Source organism: Mastomys coucha, unplaced genomic scaffold (genome assembly GCF_008632895.1).
Source record: "Mastomys coucha isolate ucsf_1 unplaced genomic scaffold, UCSF_Mcou_1 pScaffold22, whole genome shotgun sequence".
In the NCBI taxonomy this organism is placed as follows: Eukaryota; Metazoa; Chordata; class Mammalia; order Rodentia; family Muridae; genus Mastomys; species Mastomys coucha.
In genome coordinates, this window is record NW_022196905.1 from 139,174,206 (window position 1) to 139,190,770 (window position 16,565).

Consider the following 16,565-nt stretch of genomic DNA (forward strand, 5'->3'; position numbering starts at 1 on the left):
GAGTTTCCTCCTTATTCCTGGTGCCCCTTCCTGAAGGTAGTCTGTGTGTCTGTCTAGGTGTTAAGTGTTTATCACAGGACATGTGACTGGTTTTTCAAAGGAATGCAGCATTCATGGTGTACATGGTTTGCTTATCAGCCACCGTCATTTCCTGTGCTTGCTCAGGCAGATACCTAGCACTGGGCTTCGTGGCACCTCAGTAGCAGATACCCACATGGAGCCATCTGCCCAGCCTCTGATGAAAAGGAATCAGTATGTGTCTTGTCAGCTGGCTCTCCTGGATTCTCCTCTAGCCATGGTAGCTGCCAGAGCCCTTGGCACTCTTCTTTCTATAGCACACTAGGCCCTTCTCCTTCTAGACCCTTCTTAGGCATCCTAGTCTCTGCCAGAGCTCCTCATCCCATTCGCCACTTCTCATAAATAGTCTCTTATGCATAGCATGCACCTTGTGCTTCACTCTGGTTCCTGCATCTGGCCAGGAACTTCTGACCCTGACAGAGTCTCTGTTCACTTCTCTGCTTCCACTGAAGTCCGCCCCAGTACCCCAGAGAATAGTGGTGGTAATGAAAGGAAAATGCTGGGCCTAGAGCTGCAGTGCCTCGCACCTCAGGAGTTTATTAAAAATAATTCTTGATGTCTCTGGCTGAAGCAAGATCCACACTTGTCACTCACTTCTTGCTGTATGATTAGACTGGTTTACTGAAACGGGAACTCTGGTTTTATCAAGTACAGAGAAATCAAATGGCTGCAGATTTCTGCTGCAGGGCAGTATCTTTCATGACGTGGTGTGTGAGGATGTGTTGATTTTTTTTCCCCTGTCTTTTCAACAGCAACATCTACGCAAGTGGATGGAAGTGGTGGTCATCACCCACAAAGGGGGCCAGAGGAGTGACGGAAACGTGAGTGACTGGCTTGTTTCTGGGAGGGTGCCCACGCTGCACAGCCGGTGTTGGCAGTTAACTGTGATGCACGCCAGAAGCAGAGGTTCACATGGAGTGTGTTTTATTGCTCTTAAAGGCTGAGCAGTCCTCTTTATGGTTCTTACAAGCTCCTGCTGCTCACTGTAATTGACTTTTCTGTTGATAGCATTTCAGAAGTATGCAATGTGTTTCCGTTGTCCTTGTCTTTTAAAGCAGCCTGTCTTCTGTGCTATTCCTTACATGGTGGCGCCCTCTGTCCCACAGCTTTCCTTTCCATTGCTTTTCTTCACTCTGGTTGGTAATTGCTTCCTTGTGTCTAACTAATTACGATTACCCAGGAAAACCAAGAAAGTTTTGGGGACTGATTAAAGCATCCCGTGAATACTAGCATGGGTATTTTCTAGGAAGTCTACTCGCACCTAAGTTATTCATTAAAAATTAAATGACTAGGGCTGGAGAGAAGGTTCAGTGGTTAAGAGCATTGACTGTCCTTCCAGAGGTCAAGAGTTCAATTCCCAGCAACCACATGGTGGCTCACAACCATCTGTAATGAGATCTGATGCACTTTTCTGGTGTGTCTGAAGACAGCCACAGTGCACTCACATACATAAAATAAAATCTTTAAAAAAAAATTAAATGATTAGCATAGCAAATTTAGTTTTTAGGCGAAACTAATATAACTAAGTCTCCTTTAAGTATCAGATGTCTGTCCTCAGAGCCTCGTGTCTCTTTAAAACATGCAGGCTTTTTGCTGTTTTGACTCTAAAATTGTATGTGCTAATTTTTACAGTATTTTCTGTAAGTTTGATAACCTTGTGGGATGTTTCATAGTGGCAACCCCACTCGAGCCCCACCCGGCCTGACTCTTGTCTCCCTCACCACCTTGTTGGATGTTTTACCTCGTTCTAACTTGGATTTTTTTTTTAACTGCGTCATTTGTTTTAGACATCCTGTATTCAAGGTGCTTTGCTTCTGTGTCTTGTTTTTGCTGCTTCTAAAGGGCCCGCTAAGCAGATGTCAGCCAGAGTTTAAACCTCTTCACTGTAAGGCCCATTGGAAAGTTTCTTACTTGTATATTAAAGATCACATGAGGTCATGGGGAGAGCAACTCAGAGAGCACTGATAGAACCTGAGCCCTGGGGTGGGGTTGGGCAGGGCGGCAGTCCTCTCATCTCTTAGATGCCCACACAGACATTAAAAACATCACTAGACCTTTAAAACACATAGTCAGTTCTAGAATAAACATTTAAATGAACTTTCCAAAAGTCAGAGGGCCTGTGAGATGGTTTAGCTGTTTGAAGGCTCTTGTCATTAAGCCTGACAACCTGAATTCAGTCCCTGGGGCCTACATGGTAGAAGAAGACTAAGGCCTTACTTGTCTTCTGACCTCCCCTATGTTCCCTGGCATGTATCTCCATCCAGTAAATGAGTGTACTAAGAACAGAAGCCAGCAGTCTTAAGTGTGTGTAAGTGAATGGCTTCTATTAAATTCATACAACAGTATGAGCTTTTGTAGAATGTGAATTGGAGGTGTGGGTTGAGAAGGCAGGGGTGCAGCCATGTCCTTGAGCATGGGACATTGTCCTTGTGCAGTGAGCACTCCACATGAACAGCATGGCAGAGCAGGCCACAGGCATTGCGTTTCATAGCAGAGTGGGCGACCATGGCTTTTATCATTTTCACCCAGGGCCAAGCCACTGCTCAGCTCTTAAGCTCTTCAGTAAGACCCCATATTTGAATACATATTAAGTAGTTGATTGAAAGCTCCTTTGTAATTTGATTTCTCTGAGAATTGAGCTTTGGGAAGGTTCCATGTCTGGGTGACCTTCTCTTTTTGGCACTGAGCTTATACAGAACCATATACCTGTACACACATGCATGATGCTGATTTTACAGAGAGTACTTGACTCTACAGCGTAACCCACCTGAGGGCATCGTAGTGTACTCTAGTGCTGCTGTGATAAAATACTCTGACCAGAAGCAGGCTGCAGAGGAAAGGGCTTATTTCATTTTATAGGCTACAGACCATTGCTGAGGGAAGTCAGAGCAGGGACTTGAAGCCAAAACCATGAAAGAACACTGCTTGCTGCCTTACTCCAAGACTCATGTTCAGCTACCTATTTTATACACCCTAGAAATGGTACTGCCCATAGTGGGCTAGGCCTTCCTATCAAAGCCCCCTCTAAGAGGTATGCCCACAGGATAGACAGATGTGGGCAGTTCCCGATTGAGACAATAGGCTGTCTCAGGTTGGCAGTTCAATGCTAACTAGGGTAGGGGTTGTTGAACTAATGGCCAAGTGTTCTTTATGGGTTAGGGGCTCACATGCCTAGTGAATGAGGCTGCACCATCTAGTTCTCTCCTGACCAACTCAGAAAGAATTTTGTCCTTGCTTTAAAAACTGTTTCAGCACTTGAATTACTCACTCTGAGAAGTTGTCTTTTTAAAGTGTGTTCGCATACAACCAAGTCTTACCATTTATCTCTGTGCACAAGAATCTGAAACTGTGATTTTTAACATTTGACTCAGGAAAGAAACTCAGTCTACTAGACCCCGTACGAGGGCTGTTGACCTGCAAGGGTGGAAGTCGTGCTTTCTGCTGCAGAGTGTCTAACTACTGTGTGCTTTCTGATTATCGTACCTGTACTGTCTCGTTAACCCCAATAACCCTGCCTGTGTTTGAGTATGTGGGAAGTTTCTGTCAATGACATCAATAGAAAAAGATGATTTTCCTCCCCATCCTCAGGAGAGCCTTTCAGAGTGCGGGAGGTGCTCCCTGTCTCCATTCTGTCAGTTTGAGGTGAGAGCAACCTTATCTAAGTCAGCTATGACTTGCAATGTGAAGACACCTTTGATTTTTCCTTTTTCTTTTTTCCTTACCGTTTGGTTGCCCATTTTTCATGCTGTGACTTTTGTTTTGGTTCAGCCTGCCATGGAAGGGGTAGAGGTGAGAACCGCAGTGCAGCTGCAGGCGGGGGTTGTTGTCGCATCTGGTTTTGCCGTGACCTCGTTAGCTGTGTTGTGATCCTGTAGTGGACGGAGTGCCTTGTGCCCTTGAGTGCAGTGACTTGTACTGTCTTGTCTGTGGCGGAGCTGTCGTAGTGCCATTGCTGTGAACTGTCCGGATGCCAAGCATGTTCTTCTCTTTAGGGCGTTTAAGCCAGATCCTAAGTTCTTGTGTTTTCTGTGTGTCAGCACTACAGTCTCTCAGCGCCAGCTAAGACTGAACTGACTCCCCTGTCCTAGCATTCATGACTAGCACAAGCCTCCAGAAGCCTCCTGAGAAGAAAGTCCGCACAGGAGAGCCATGCCTGCTACAAGCTGGGAGTGATTGTCTGTCACACTGACAATTTCCTCAAACTAGATAGAACCTGTCTGCCAGATAGACACACATAGATACATACAAATAGACAGACAGACACAAACACACACACTTACTCTCATGAATACCCTCACACACTGATAAAGTTATAAAACTGTCCTTTGGACAGCCTAGCCGAGGTCTCACTCTGTAAAATGGGGATGATAACATCTTCTGGCACTGTTAGAGAAAGCAAAGGAGAACTTTTCAGTATTTCTGCTTTGAAAAACAAATGTGTAGTGTAAATTGCTGTTTTTTAAGGTGTAACTTCAGAGAGAATATGCTCTCTTTAAAAACTTAAATGTGAAGTGGGGTGAGGTAATATTGAGCAGAATACACCCCATCTCATCCTGGGATCAGGCTCCTGCTGGCCAGTGTCTCTCATCCCCGTTTTACCCCCAAAAGCCACAGACACACTTCACACATAGTGCTGTAGGGTGGCACCTCTGGGCTCTTCCCTCCTAGCAGCCAGTGAGAGAGGTTTCTTAACAGTAGAAGAAAGACTGACCAGAGGGTGGTGTGTAGAGACGACCCTCGGAGCAGCCCAGCACCAAGGGGCTGCACACAGTACAGTGCAGAGCTCAGGAGTCCACACACAGTAGGAACCAGCCCAGCCATTTGTCAGCTTTGTCTGCAGCCTGGATGATGAAGTCTTACCACCATTCCCAGGCATTACTCACACTGGTATTTGAGCTTGAGGAACTTCCTTGATCGGGTTTGGAGGACAGAAAGATTCTGTGCTCTCAGAACTTGGTGTCTGAGAAGTTCACCTGATGTAGTATAAGAGTGCTGTCACGTCAGGTGTGACTGATGGACCCTGCCCACGTGAGGAGGGCTAGCATAGGTGACTGACACGACACGGGGTCAGTGTCCTGAAAACAAAGGCATAGCAAACACACCAGGCACACTGAGCCCTGTCCCCCAGAGACAGGGACTGAAGGGCTAGGGCAGTGGGTTCCCTCAGGACAAAGCAGGACTGTGATGTAAGCCCGGTAAGTTGTGGCTTTTCCATGTCACCTCTGCTTCGGTGGCCAGCCTTGTGAATGTAGCTAGAAGGTAGCAGGGTCTGTGGTGACTGCTCTCCTCCATTCACAAAACTAATTGACCTGTTTATGGCTTCTGGTTTTCTTTATTAGGAAATGAAGATTTGCTCGGCAATTATAAACCTTTTTCATCTGATCCCAGCCGCTCCTCAAACGCTGGTCAAACCTTTGTTGGAGGTTGTGATGAAGACAGAGCGCGCCATGCTGATTGAGGTAGGGCCAGACCGAGGGTTAATTCTGATTTGCCTTAAGGTACAGCCAAACTGAGGGTTAATTTTGATTTGTCTTCCATCTGTTGCTTGAAATATTTTTAGTTTGTTAAAATGTGTTCACTTGATATTTTATATACCTGTGTAGTACATTCTGATCATATGTACCCCTTCCTAACCCCTTCAGTTTTCATGGTTTTTTTGGTTGTGTTTTGGGACCTGCTGAGTTTAACCAGGGCCACCTTCCTAAATTTGTTAACAATTTCCTGTGTGAATTTGGGAATATGTCCACTGGAGAATGGGCAAACACATCAATGGCTATGTTGCTGAAAACTATGTTTTATCTAATTAGTTTTGGTGTTATCTATTTAGTCTTTTTCTTTAGTTTAATTAACTTTGTTTCTTAAAAATCAATTAAATTTGTAATATGACAATATCATACATGTATGCATAGTATGCATTATAGTTAATTTCACCTATTACCCTTTCTCATCTCCCTCTCGTTCCACTCCCATTGACCCGCCCCCCAAACCTACAGTCCTTTTCTGTGTGTTCCTTGTTTTTTCTGTATTGTTCTGTGATCACCTTGAGCATATAATGACTCACCAGTCATTTCAGACATGAAGACAATTGCAACCACCTCTCCTAGGACCCATCAGTAGTGAATAGTCCTGCGGAGAGGGTTGGGGTCCAGTGAGCTACACTCCATCCAGGACTGGCTGTTTACAGGCAGTCTCGTGCAAGTTCTGTACAGGCAGCCTCAGCAAGCCACTGTGAGGTCACCACCACGTTGGCTCTGCCACATCCATCTCCCCATTTCTGGCTTTTATGACTTTTTTTTTCTTGTTCCTTCTTTCACAGTCTTCTCTAAGCCTTGGGGGTAGGGTGTGGGAAAATGTCCTGTTTAGGACTCATCTCTCTTATTCTCAGCACCTTGAGCAACCTAACTCCATCTGCATCTACTGTTACTAATTATAAAGAGCCGCTTCTCTGATTAAGGCTGAGAGTACCATCCAACAGGCATTGTGGTCAACATGGGGTCTTTTTTTAAAGAATGAAACAAAATTATTGCAAAGCATATTCCTTTTTCCATGTCTGAGTGTGTGTCACGTGGGCACACATATGCTACAGTGCACATGTGGAGGTCGGAGAACAACTTGCAGATCTTGTTAGGTATCTCAGGCTGGTCTTTAACGTGCAGACATCCTCTGCACATAACCCCCAAGTGCTGAGACTACAAGAGTGTTCCACTGTGCCTGGTTCTATTTTCTTAAGATGCTTTCAGTGAGAGAATCTGACAGTGTTAGAATATTGGTATTAAGACTTACTTGTAGTATAGTCGGAGGCAGTTCTACTCTTACGAGGTGACAGTCGGAAGGCCTTGGTTGGAGAAGGATGGTGTGGGTTGCATCTCTGCCCCATGTTTTGTAGGCGGGCAGTCCATTCAGAGAGCCACTTATCAAGTTCCTGACGCGGCATCCCTCGCAGACAGTGGAGCTGTTCATGATGGAAGCAACACTGAATGACCCCCAGTGGAGCCGGATGTTCATGGTAGGAAGCCGCGCGACTGTGATTGGTGCCTGCCAAATGCTGTCAGCCAGTGCACTCGCTTGGCCTGTAGCAAACCCATGCTTCCCCACCGAGTACCCTGGCTCCTGCTTCTCAGAGGTCTGCATGTCAGGAACATTGCTGTTTGAGCGTGTCTGCAAAACTACTGCTCATGAGTTAGCTGGGAGGATTTTGGTGGTTTTAACAGGTGAATACAGTTAGGGTTATTCACAAGCAAAAACTAGGATTACCATTGGAAAACATTTTCTTGTACTATGCTTGTTTATGTGTGTGGTATACATGTGCCACAGTGCACATACAGAGGCCAGAAGACAGCTTTCCACCCACTACAAGGGTTCCAGGAGTCAGGCTTGCTGGCCGCATCTTTACCCAGTGAGCTGGCCTGTTGGTCTTGATTTGCTTATGTATGTATCTTATGAATGTGAGAGTTTTGTCTGCATGTGTATCTGCATACTAGAGGAGGGCCTTGGATCTTTGAGACTACAGTTATAGGTGGGAGTGAGCCACCCTTGTAGGTGCAGAGGTTTGAACTCTGGACCTCTGGAAGAGCATCAGTGCTTTTAGCTGTTGAGCCATCTCTCCAGCCCAGCATCTTTATTTTATAACTTTCTTTTTTTGAGGGAGAGCTCTCTGTAGCCCTGGCTGGCCTGGGACAGGCTGCTCTCTGCCTCCTGAGTTCTGGGATTCTAGTTGAGTCCACCATTCCCAACTAGCAACACCTTGCTGTTCTGTTCCTATTTTTGTTGGTTTTGTTTGCCTTTGTGAAGAAATGGCTAGGAACTTTAGGAAGTGTATCATCCCACCTTGGTGAGTTTGATCTGATCCAAGCAGCTTTCTTCATTCCTTTGCTTTCAGAGTTTCTTAAAACACAAAGATGCCAGACCTCTGAGGGATGTGTTAGCAGCAAACCCCAACAGGTTTATCACTCTGCTGCTGCCTGGTGGTGCACAGACAGCAGTCCGTCCTGGCTCACCCAGTACCAGTAACATGCGCCTGGACCTCCAGTTCCAGGCCATCAAGGTAGCCGCACATCCTTACTGAACCCAAAGCCCCTTTAATCAGGCTGAGCTGCAGGTTCCTGATGCTTGTCTCTTTTCCTACAGATCATAAGCATCATAGTTAAAAACGATGATGCATGGCTGGCCAATCAGCACTCTCTGGTGAGCCAGCTGAGGCGAGTGTGGGTAAGCGAGACCTTTCAAGAAAGACACCGCAAAGAGAACATGGCCGCCACCAACTGGAAGGAGCCCAAGCTTCTGGCCTTCTGTCTGCTGAACTATTGCAAGTGGGTGCACTCACATCCTCTGTCTAAAACCTAGACTGTGGGCTTGTCCCTGATGTGCCCATTCTTTGGGTCCTTGGATATTTGTATGGAGGGTGGATGATAACTGACATCTTTAAAATGTGAGTGAGGAAGTGACTCAGTGCTTTGTACCCATGAGGACCTGAGTTAGGGTCCCCAGAAACCCACAGAAATGGCAGGTGAGTGTGGCATTATTTCCAGTCTTTGAAGGCAAAGATAGGGTTCCCAGGGCAAGCTGGTTAACAAGACTGTCCCTTATCAGTGAGTTCTGGGTTTGACTGAGAGAAGCTGTCTCCATTAATAGAGTGGAAGAACAGTCTGAGGTGATTCCAGTCTTGGACCTCCCACACACATGCAGTTACGCTATGCACATGCATGACACACAATGAGAAATGGAAAAAAAAAAAAGAGAAAGACATAGATCTGGATTCTGTGTAGTTACAGAATTGGCCTTACACTAACCTCTTCCTTGTCCTGGCTCTAAAGAAGGAACTATGGCGACATAGAGCTACTGTTCCAGCTGCTCCGAGCCTTCACTGGTCGCTTCCTGTGCAACATGACCTTCTTGAAGGAGTATATGGAAGAAGAAATCCCCAAAAATTACAGCATCGCTCAAAAGCGGGCACTCTTTTTCCGCTTTGTAGAGTTTAATGACCCCAACTTTGGAGATGAACTGAAAGCAAAGGTGAGTACCAGGATGTGGCAGCAGGTGCTAGGTCTGTTTTCTCAGGAACCTGGGTGCTATTCTCTCCAGATGTTTATGTAGTAAGCCCAACTGTCAGAATGGAGGAGAGAAAGCAGGCTGAGGTTCACACTCTCTTCCTGAGGTTTCTAGTTGCCTCTGGCAGTTGCCATTTTGCTGGAAGTCAAGATGAGCAGTTGCTCTCTTGGTCAGGTCTTACCTGGGTGGTACAGGCCTTGTGCTTTTGTCTCAGCCCCCAAACCCCCAAACAATATTCATTCATTTATTTTTGCACAGCTTTGTTCTGTTCATGTGTGATCTTTCCCTAGGTTCTACAGCACATCTTGAATCCTGCTTTCTTGTACAGCTTTGAGAAGGGGGAAGGAGAGCAGCTCTTAGGACCTCCTAATCCAGAAGGAGACAACCCAGAGAGCATCACCAGTGTGTTTATAACCAAGGTGGTGTTCCCAGGAGCACTCTGGGTGGCCAGCCTTTTCAGATGGGTGAATGTGTATGCCTGTGGTAGGGGTTTGCAGGAATGATATTTTCCTTGGGGCTCCCCCACCCTGTTTGAGTGTCTGTCAGAGAACAACTTGAGGGAGCGCTCTCCTTCTCCCATGTAGTTTATGGCAATTGAACCCAGAGTGTGAGCCTTGGCATCAAGTGTCTATCCACTGAGTCATCTCCTCAGTCCCCAAGAGAGTATTTGTAAGGGTTATTTTTAAGGATCAGTCTTACGTGATCATAATAAAAATCTAAAGTGAGTTCCTCCTTCCTGTCAGGTCCTGGACCCTGAGAAACAAGCTGACATGCTGGACTCCCTGCGGATCTACCTCCTGCAGTATGCCACGCTCTTGGTGGAGCATGCCCCCCATCACATCCATGACAACAACAAGAACCGCAATAGCAAGCTGCGCCGTCTGATGACCTTTGCATGGCCCTGTCTGCTCTCCAAGGCTTGTGTGGATCCTGCTTGCAAATACAGTGGGCACTTGCTGCTGGCACACATCATCGCCAAATTCGCCATCCATAAGAAAATAGTCCTTCAGGTCCGATCTTCCAAGGGTACTCCTTGCTCTCTGGGCAGCCTCATCTACTTCTTTCCACCTTTCCTCAAAGCCACTAGAAACAGTGTGAGGGCTCATTCCTGCTTACGAGATAATCTCTTCCTGCGTAAGAGATAATCACTGTTGGGTCCTCCTGATGAGTGGTCAGAATTATAGAGAAATGATTGAGGATGACAGGGACTCAGAAGGACAGTCAGGGAGCTCATGAGCTAGATTCTGACTCTAGCCCAAGCTGTCCTCAAACTTGGAGTGATCCCCCTGCTTCAGTCCCTGAAGTGGAAGCCAGTTTTGGACAGGGACAGAATTTCCGTTTGAGAGAAGAGAGAGCCATGGATTTGCAAGGCTTTCGGATGATCTGCTGAGCATCACCAGTGTGTTTATGACTGAGGCAGCATCCTTGTTACTGTGCTTATCACATGAAAGTAAAGCCCCTGTTAGTGTGTGTTCTTAACCCTGAAAACCCCAGAGGGTGTTCCATTCCCATGTGGCGGTTACTCCACCCAGCTTGTTGCTCTGCCCCATGCTCCCTTACAGCCTTGGTCTCATTCCCCTTGCAGTGCATTCAGCTTTCTAGTTCTTGTGAATTGTTTATTTTACTCTGTGGTTTCTGTGTGTACGTGATGGGGGTTGATGGGATGTCTGTCAGGGTGCTCACATGCCACAGCACAGGTGCCAGAGAGTTGATTCCTTTATCTTTATGTGGGTTCTAGAGGTTAAACCCAGGTTTCCAGGCTTGTGTGGTGCCTTAATTGCTCTATTACTCTGTCATCTTTCCAGTTTCTAATTCTTATCTTTCTGTGAAACAGCTTTAAAAATTTATATGTGTGTGTATATGTGGGAGGGGGTTGGTCTGCATGGTGTCTATATGTATAATGTGTGTGGTGTACACAGGGAACAGAAGAGGACGTCAGATTCCCCTGAAAACTGGCATTTCTTTTCTAGGTTTTCCATAGTCTTCTCAAGGCTCATGCGATGGAAGCGCGAGCAATTGTGAGACAAGCAATGGCCATTTTGACCCCAGCGGTGCCGGCCCGCATGGAGGACGGACACCAGATGCTGACACACTGGACTAGGAAGATCATCGTGGAGGAGGGGCACACGGTCCCACAGCTGGTGCACATTCTTCACCTCATAGTACAGCACTTTAAGGTATGTAAGGTGACAGCAGATGTGTGTGTGTGTGTGTGTGTGTGTGTGTGTGTGTGGTGCAGCCTTTTATATTTAGTAAATGCTGACATGACATCAGTCCCTGTGTCTGCAGGTGTACTACCCAGTGCGGCACCACTTGGTACAGCACATGGTCAGTGCCATGCAAAGGCTGGGCTTCACACCCAGTGTCACCATTGAGCAGAGGAGGTTGGCTGTGGATCTCTCTGAGGTTGTCATCAAGTGGGAACTGCAGAGGATCAAGGACCAGCAAGTAAGAATATCAGCCTTTGCTGCTATCTTTCATTGGGTTCCTTACACTTCTGGGAATCACTCAAAAAAAGGTGTGTCTGTGTGTTTTTCAAGCCGGATTCTGACATGGACCCAAATTCTGGTGGAGAGGGCGTCAACTCGGTGTCCATTAAGAGAGGCCTGTCTGTAGACTCTGCGCAGGAGGTGAAACGCTTCAGGGCCGCCACTGGAGCTATCAGTGCAGTAAGGACTTGTGTTTCCTTGTGTGTTCCCATTCTTTCCTGGGGCTCTGTGTATAGTCCATGCATTTTGAGTGTTCTTGAGCCAGCTGCTCCAGAGGCAGCTGGGGACTAAGAACAGCTCTAGGGCCCAGCATCCACTAGAGGTTTTTGCATTTCCTGCCATTCCTGTTCACTGGCTTAGTACCATCAGGGTCTGTTAGTTATTTATAGAAAAAGCTGAAAGAGGAAGGTGGGGTATAGCAGAGCAGCCTAGACTCTGCCAGCAAGAGACTGAGAATATGGCCCAGTGATGGGGTGCCTGCTTCGAATCTAGCAGTGAGAAGCTAGGGTCAGCTCAGCCGTAGAGCATCTTCCTAGAATCCCACAGTGAAGGGGCTTAAGGTATGGCTGACAGAGCTCTTGCCCAGCATGTATAAGGCCCTGGACTCTGTTCATCAAAAGAAAGAAGAGAAACAAACAAATACAGAGGTTGAGAATGTGTCCACTTTCTTGGTTTTTGAAAAGACAACTTGCCTGTTTTCAGCAGAACAGCCTCCTAGAGGGTCTTGGGCACTGGGTCTTCACTTGTGGTTAAAATGGCAGCCCTGGGAGCCTTGAGCTCTGTTCTTGGCTGCCATCAGGGCTTGTGGTCACTGGCTGGGCTGACACCTACTTCAAGATTCTTGTCCAACTCCTGCTGGCCTGCTTGTTTAGATGTTCAGGTGCCTAGGACTCCAGGTTGAAACCTGGACCCATCTCTGCCTTTCCCATTCCCTTCTCCCCGAGCATCCATCACTATACCCCAGATTAGTTTCTGAAGCTCCCTCCCTGTTCCTATAGCTGCTTCTGTGCCTGTCACTGTTGATAATGCCTCTCATAGAGCAGAACACCAAAAGCATTTCTTTTCTACCTTAAGTTAGAGGAAACAAGGTGAAGGCTGTGTCAGACCTCTACTGCTTTTATAACTACCTCATGAGTATTTTGATCATTTGAAATTAGCAGTGAAGTCAGACTGCCTTGCTGTCCTGCCAGAGCCCTGGTGGCGGCTTACATTTACTCTCACTGTTCCCAACCCAGGCCTTCCATGCAGTGCAGAAGCTCCAAGCCTCCTCTACACTCAGCCCCCTGGCTCTTCCATTTCCTTGCTTCTTCTCAGACACTCCCATCTTTCCCTGCTACGTTCCCTCTTTGTCACAGGAACCATCCTTCTTCACTGCTAGATTGTGTATTAAGTCATGTACCTCTGCCAGCTCTGTATGCTTTATAAGGCTTCACTCCCTGCCCCTGGAGTCCTTCGTGCCCATAACCTGGGAGGTGCCAGCACTTGTCGGCTCTCAGATCAGGATGAATATCCATCAGAGATGCTTGCTGTGGCTTCTCCTTCCACTTTAAAGGATGATCCTTTCCTAGGTGTTCGGGAGGAGCCAGTCACTGCCGGGAGCTGACTCTCTTCTTGCCAAGCCCATTGACAAGCAGCACACAGACACTGTGGTGAACTTCCTCATTCGAGTGGCTTGCCAGGTATGAGAATACACAACAGAACTGCCTAGTAACCCTGCAGTATGGTGTCTGTGACTAGCCTGAGAGCAGGTCTCCTATCACATGCCACATGGTTCTGATACTGTGCCTGGCTTATGTTTCTGGAACTTGCCACGTGGCTCAGGCTGGCCTCTAGTTTCCAGTCCTGCTTGAACCTTCTGAGTGCTGGAATTACAGATGTGTGCCACCACACTTGGCTGCCCGTATCTTTTTACTGATAGGCGTGTCTGCCCCCTACTTTATCCTCTCCATGTTAATGGAATAATCTATTTAATATGACACATAGAAGTCACAGGACAACTTGCACGAATCTCTTACCATCACATGGGAGCTCAGGTTGTCAGGTTTGGCAGCGCGTCCTCTCACCGGTGGCCCAGCATGTCTTGATAATGTGCACATTATCAAGAAGGCATCTCGGCAGCTAGTCCACGTGTTTTCTGTCTGTGTGAGGTTGGGGTGGTGCAGCGGCCATGGCATTGAGTTGACCAGTCTCTGGGACCTGTGCAGCTCACATTCACTTGTAACAGTACTTGGAGCGGGAGCTTACTAATCATGGTAATATTTATGTTCTCACAGAGTTGCTGGAAATCTGTTTCTAAAACCTGTCAGTTTTGTTTTCCACAACCCAATATAAATGAAATTTTTCTTGAAAAAAAATTTTTGGAGGGGGTGCTGTAGAGATGACTCAGCAGTTAAGAACACTGTCTACACCATGGGACCTGGGTTTGATTCCCAGCTCTTAAATTGTGGCTCACACCATCTGTAGCTCTAGTTCCAGAGAATTCAACCCCCTCTTCCAGCCTTTGCAAGCACTAGGCACGTAGATCAACAAACATGTCCAGACTCGTTAAATAAAAATAAATCTCAGAAAAATTCATTTTTCTTTTTAATTTGGGGTGGGTTCTTCAGTCCTTAAAGTTGTCAAACAGAATAGTGTTTTGTGAAATACTGAAGATTGCTAAGACTTTCAAAGAATCCTCTGAGCTGCCAAATCAGAAGATCCCTTGTTTGCTTGCAGTGCGTGGGGGGTCTCATGTGGGGGTCTTTTTGCAGGTATCCCCCCTGGGAAGCAGGTCCTGTTTCAGCTACCATAGATGCCTGCTGCAGGGGAGTGTATAGGTGCAGAGATCAGAAGGAGAAGGACGGCTGGGCATGGAGAGGATGCATGGGAGGCAAAGTGCTGAGATGCAGTGTGCGGGGACACACGGGAGGCTGCATCCCTGTAAGTGGGTGTTCAGTGACCACCTGACTGCCATTCTTGCAGGTGAATGACAACACCAACACAGCAGGGTCACCTGGGGAGGTGCTCTCTCGCCGCTGTGTGAATCTTCTCAAGACCGCTCTACGGCCAGATATGTGGTGCAAGTCCGAGCTCAAACTACAGTGGTTTGACAAGCTGCTGATGACCGTGGTAGGTGTGCGGGCTGTTGGTTGATGCTACCACCTGGCCCTGGTGTGGACATAGAAGCATGCATCTCTTTTGAGCCCAAGTCTCAAACCCAAGCTCCAAATGTTTGTGCCCACTCTGCGGCCTCTTCCACTGATTTTGACTTTGAACTTTGAGTTCTCAGTCAGCCCAGAGAGCTTAGACTAGGCCACCTGTGTCTTTCATAGTTATTTCATAATGCATTTCTTTCTTCTTCTCGTGACCTAGCTGGCTTGGTACAAGCTGTTGTGAGTTAGGATTTGTAAAGCATTTTTTCAATGGGCTAGTTACTAAGCCCTGCAGTAGACTGGGACAAGTAGGTGATGTGCAGCTGGTGCTGCCCCTGGTTATTTCTGTGTTGTTTACCTGAAAACCTTTGTCCTTGGGTTTCTGGTGACAGCAAAAGCCTGGTCTCTTGTCACTGCCATCCCAGGTTCCCTCTATCTAGTTGTTTATGGAGTTTGAAAATTTTTACTCTTGGCCTTCGAAAAGCATAGTGTAGATAACTGCTGTTTGAGACTGAAAAGAATTAATCCATCGTCAGAGGTTTAAAAGGCTACAGGGTGGAGGTGGAGGGGTAGGACAGATGGGGGAGGGGAGTTCATGCTGCAAACCAAAGGCCTGATTTTTTTTATTTTTGCTGGTTTTTCCATTTCCTCATTGCCCTTTTGAAAAAGTGACTAGTTTTCTTGTCAGGTGGCTAGCTGTTACAGCTCACCTCATGTATACCATTGCTGCCATTCTTAGCTGTTGGGACCTGACCTCACTCCAGTATGTACATAATGTGTGTAAACCACAGGAACTGAAGTTTCTAGAAGCCATGTCTATTCTTCATGCAAACATTTTTATTTTTAACAATATCATCATCTGATACATTGATTAAATGATGCAAACTGAAAAACACTTCTTGGTATGGATTTTTGATTTTAAGTTAGTAGACCAAGAAAGGCATTCTGCTTTACAATACCTTTCCATTTTTGTCCAAATTTTAATGATTTTAAGTGATATTTAAGATTGGTTACTGGGCTCTTTCATAGGTCCTGAGTTCAATTCCCAGCAACCACATGGTGGCTCACAACCATCTATAATGGGCATTCAGTGCTGTTTTCTGGTGTGTCTAAAGATAGTGACAGTGTGCCCACATGCATCAAATAGATAAATCTTTAAAAAAAAAATAAGATTGGTTACTAAAGTCTTAATGGCCTTTTAAAGAGGTTAGCTCAGTCTTATAAAAGTCGTACTGTGCGTGGTGGCCAGGTGGTCAGACAGCTGTACTGCATTCCAAATACTCGAAAGCATCTGGTTTCAAAACTTAATGGATTTGTGTCTCTACATCTTTCACCTGAGAGTGGCCTTCCTTTCCCTTTCCAGGAGCAGCCTAACCAGGTGAACTATGGGAATATCTGCACAGGGCTGGAAGTACTGAACTTCTTGTTGACTGTGCTGCAGTCTCCGGCCATCCTCAGTAGCTTCAAGCCCCTGCAGCGGGGCATCGCAGCCTGCATGACATGTGGGAACACCAAGGTTCTGCGAGCTGTACACAGCCTCCTCTCTCGCCTCATGAGCATTTTCCCTACAGAGCCTAGTAAGTGACCTTCGCTAGGGACTGCTCAGTACTCAGCCTGTAGTCATTAGTTACATTGTCCTCGCCTCCCAACATTATTTCTTTGTTTTGTTTTTGAGACAGGGTGTCAGTATATAACTCAGGTTAGTCCTGAACTCTTAGACATCTGCCTACCTATGGCTCCTGAGTGCTAGGATTAAAAACAAGTACCACCATAACTAGCTTCTCTCCCTCCCTCCCTCCCTCCCTTCCTCCCTCCCTCC

At 46.6% G+C, this 16,565-nt stretch overlaps 1 protein-coding gene across 15 annotated transcripts in view; it reads left to right on the plus strand.

Moving 5' to 3' along the window:
* Trrap (transformation/transcription domain associated protein) overlaps positions 1-16,565 on the plus strand; it is a 95,328-nt gene that overhangs the window by 41,394 nt on the left and 37,369 nt on the right. For 11 of the 15 annotated variants that reach the window (XM_031338679.1, XM_031338687.1, XM_031338684.1 and 8 more), the window contains exons 31-46: positions 831-899; positions 3,667-3,720; positions 3,847-3,867; positions 5,418-5,537; positions 6,965-7,084; positions 7,958-8,122; positions 8,206-8,387; positions 8,892-9,090; positions 9,417-9,545; positions 9,870-10,136; positions 11,097-11,303; positions 11,416-11,574; positions 11,667-11,795; positions 13,184-13,294; positions 14,577-14,723; positions 16,110-16,323. In XM_031338679.1, coding sequence (XP_031194539.1) covers positions 831-899; positions 3,667-3,720; positions 3,847-3,867; positions 5,418-5,537; positions 6,965-7,084; positions 7,958-8,122; positions 8,206-8,387; positions 8,892-9,090; positions 9,417-9,545; positions 9,870-10,136; positions 11,097-11,303; positions 11,416-11,574; positions 11,667-11,795; positions 13,184-13,294; positions 14,577-14,723; positions 16,110-16,323 — 2,293 coding nt within the window. The remainder of the gene's footprint in view (positions 1-830; positions 900-3,666; positions 3,721-3,846; positions 3,868-5,417; positions 5,538-6,964; positions 7,085-7,957; positions 8,123-8,205; positions 8,388-8,891; positions 9,091-9,416; positions 9,546-9,869; positions 10,137-11,096; positions 11,304-11,415; positions 11,575-11,666; positions 11,796-13,183; positions 13,295-14,576; positions 14,724-16,109; positions 16,324-16,565) is intronic. The other 4 variants (XM_031338686.1, XM_031338693.1, XM_031338692.1 and 1 more) reach the window with 1 other exon arrangement.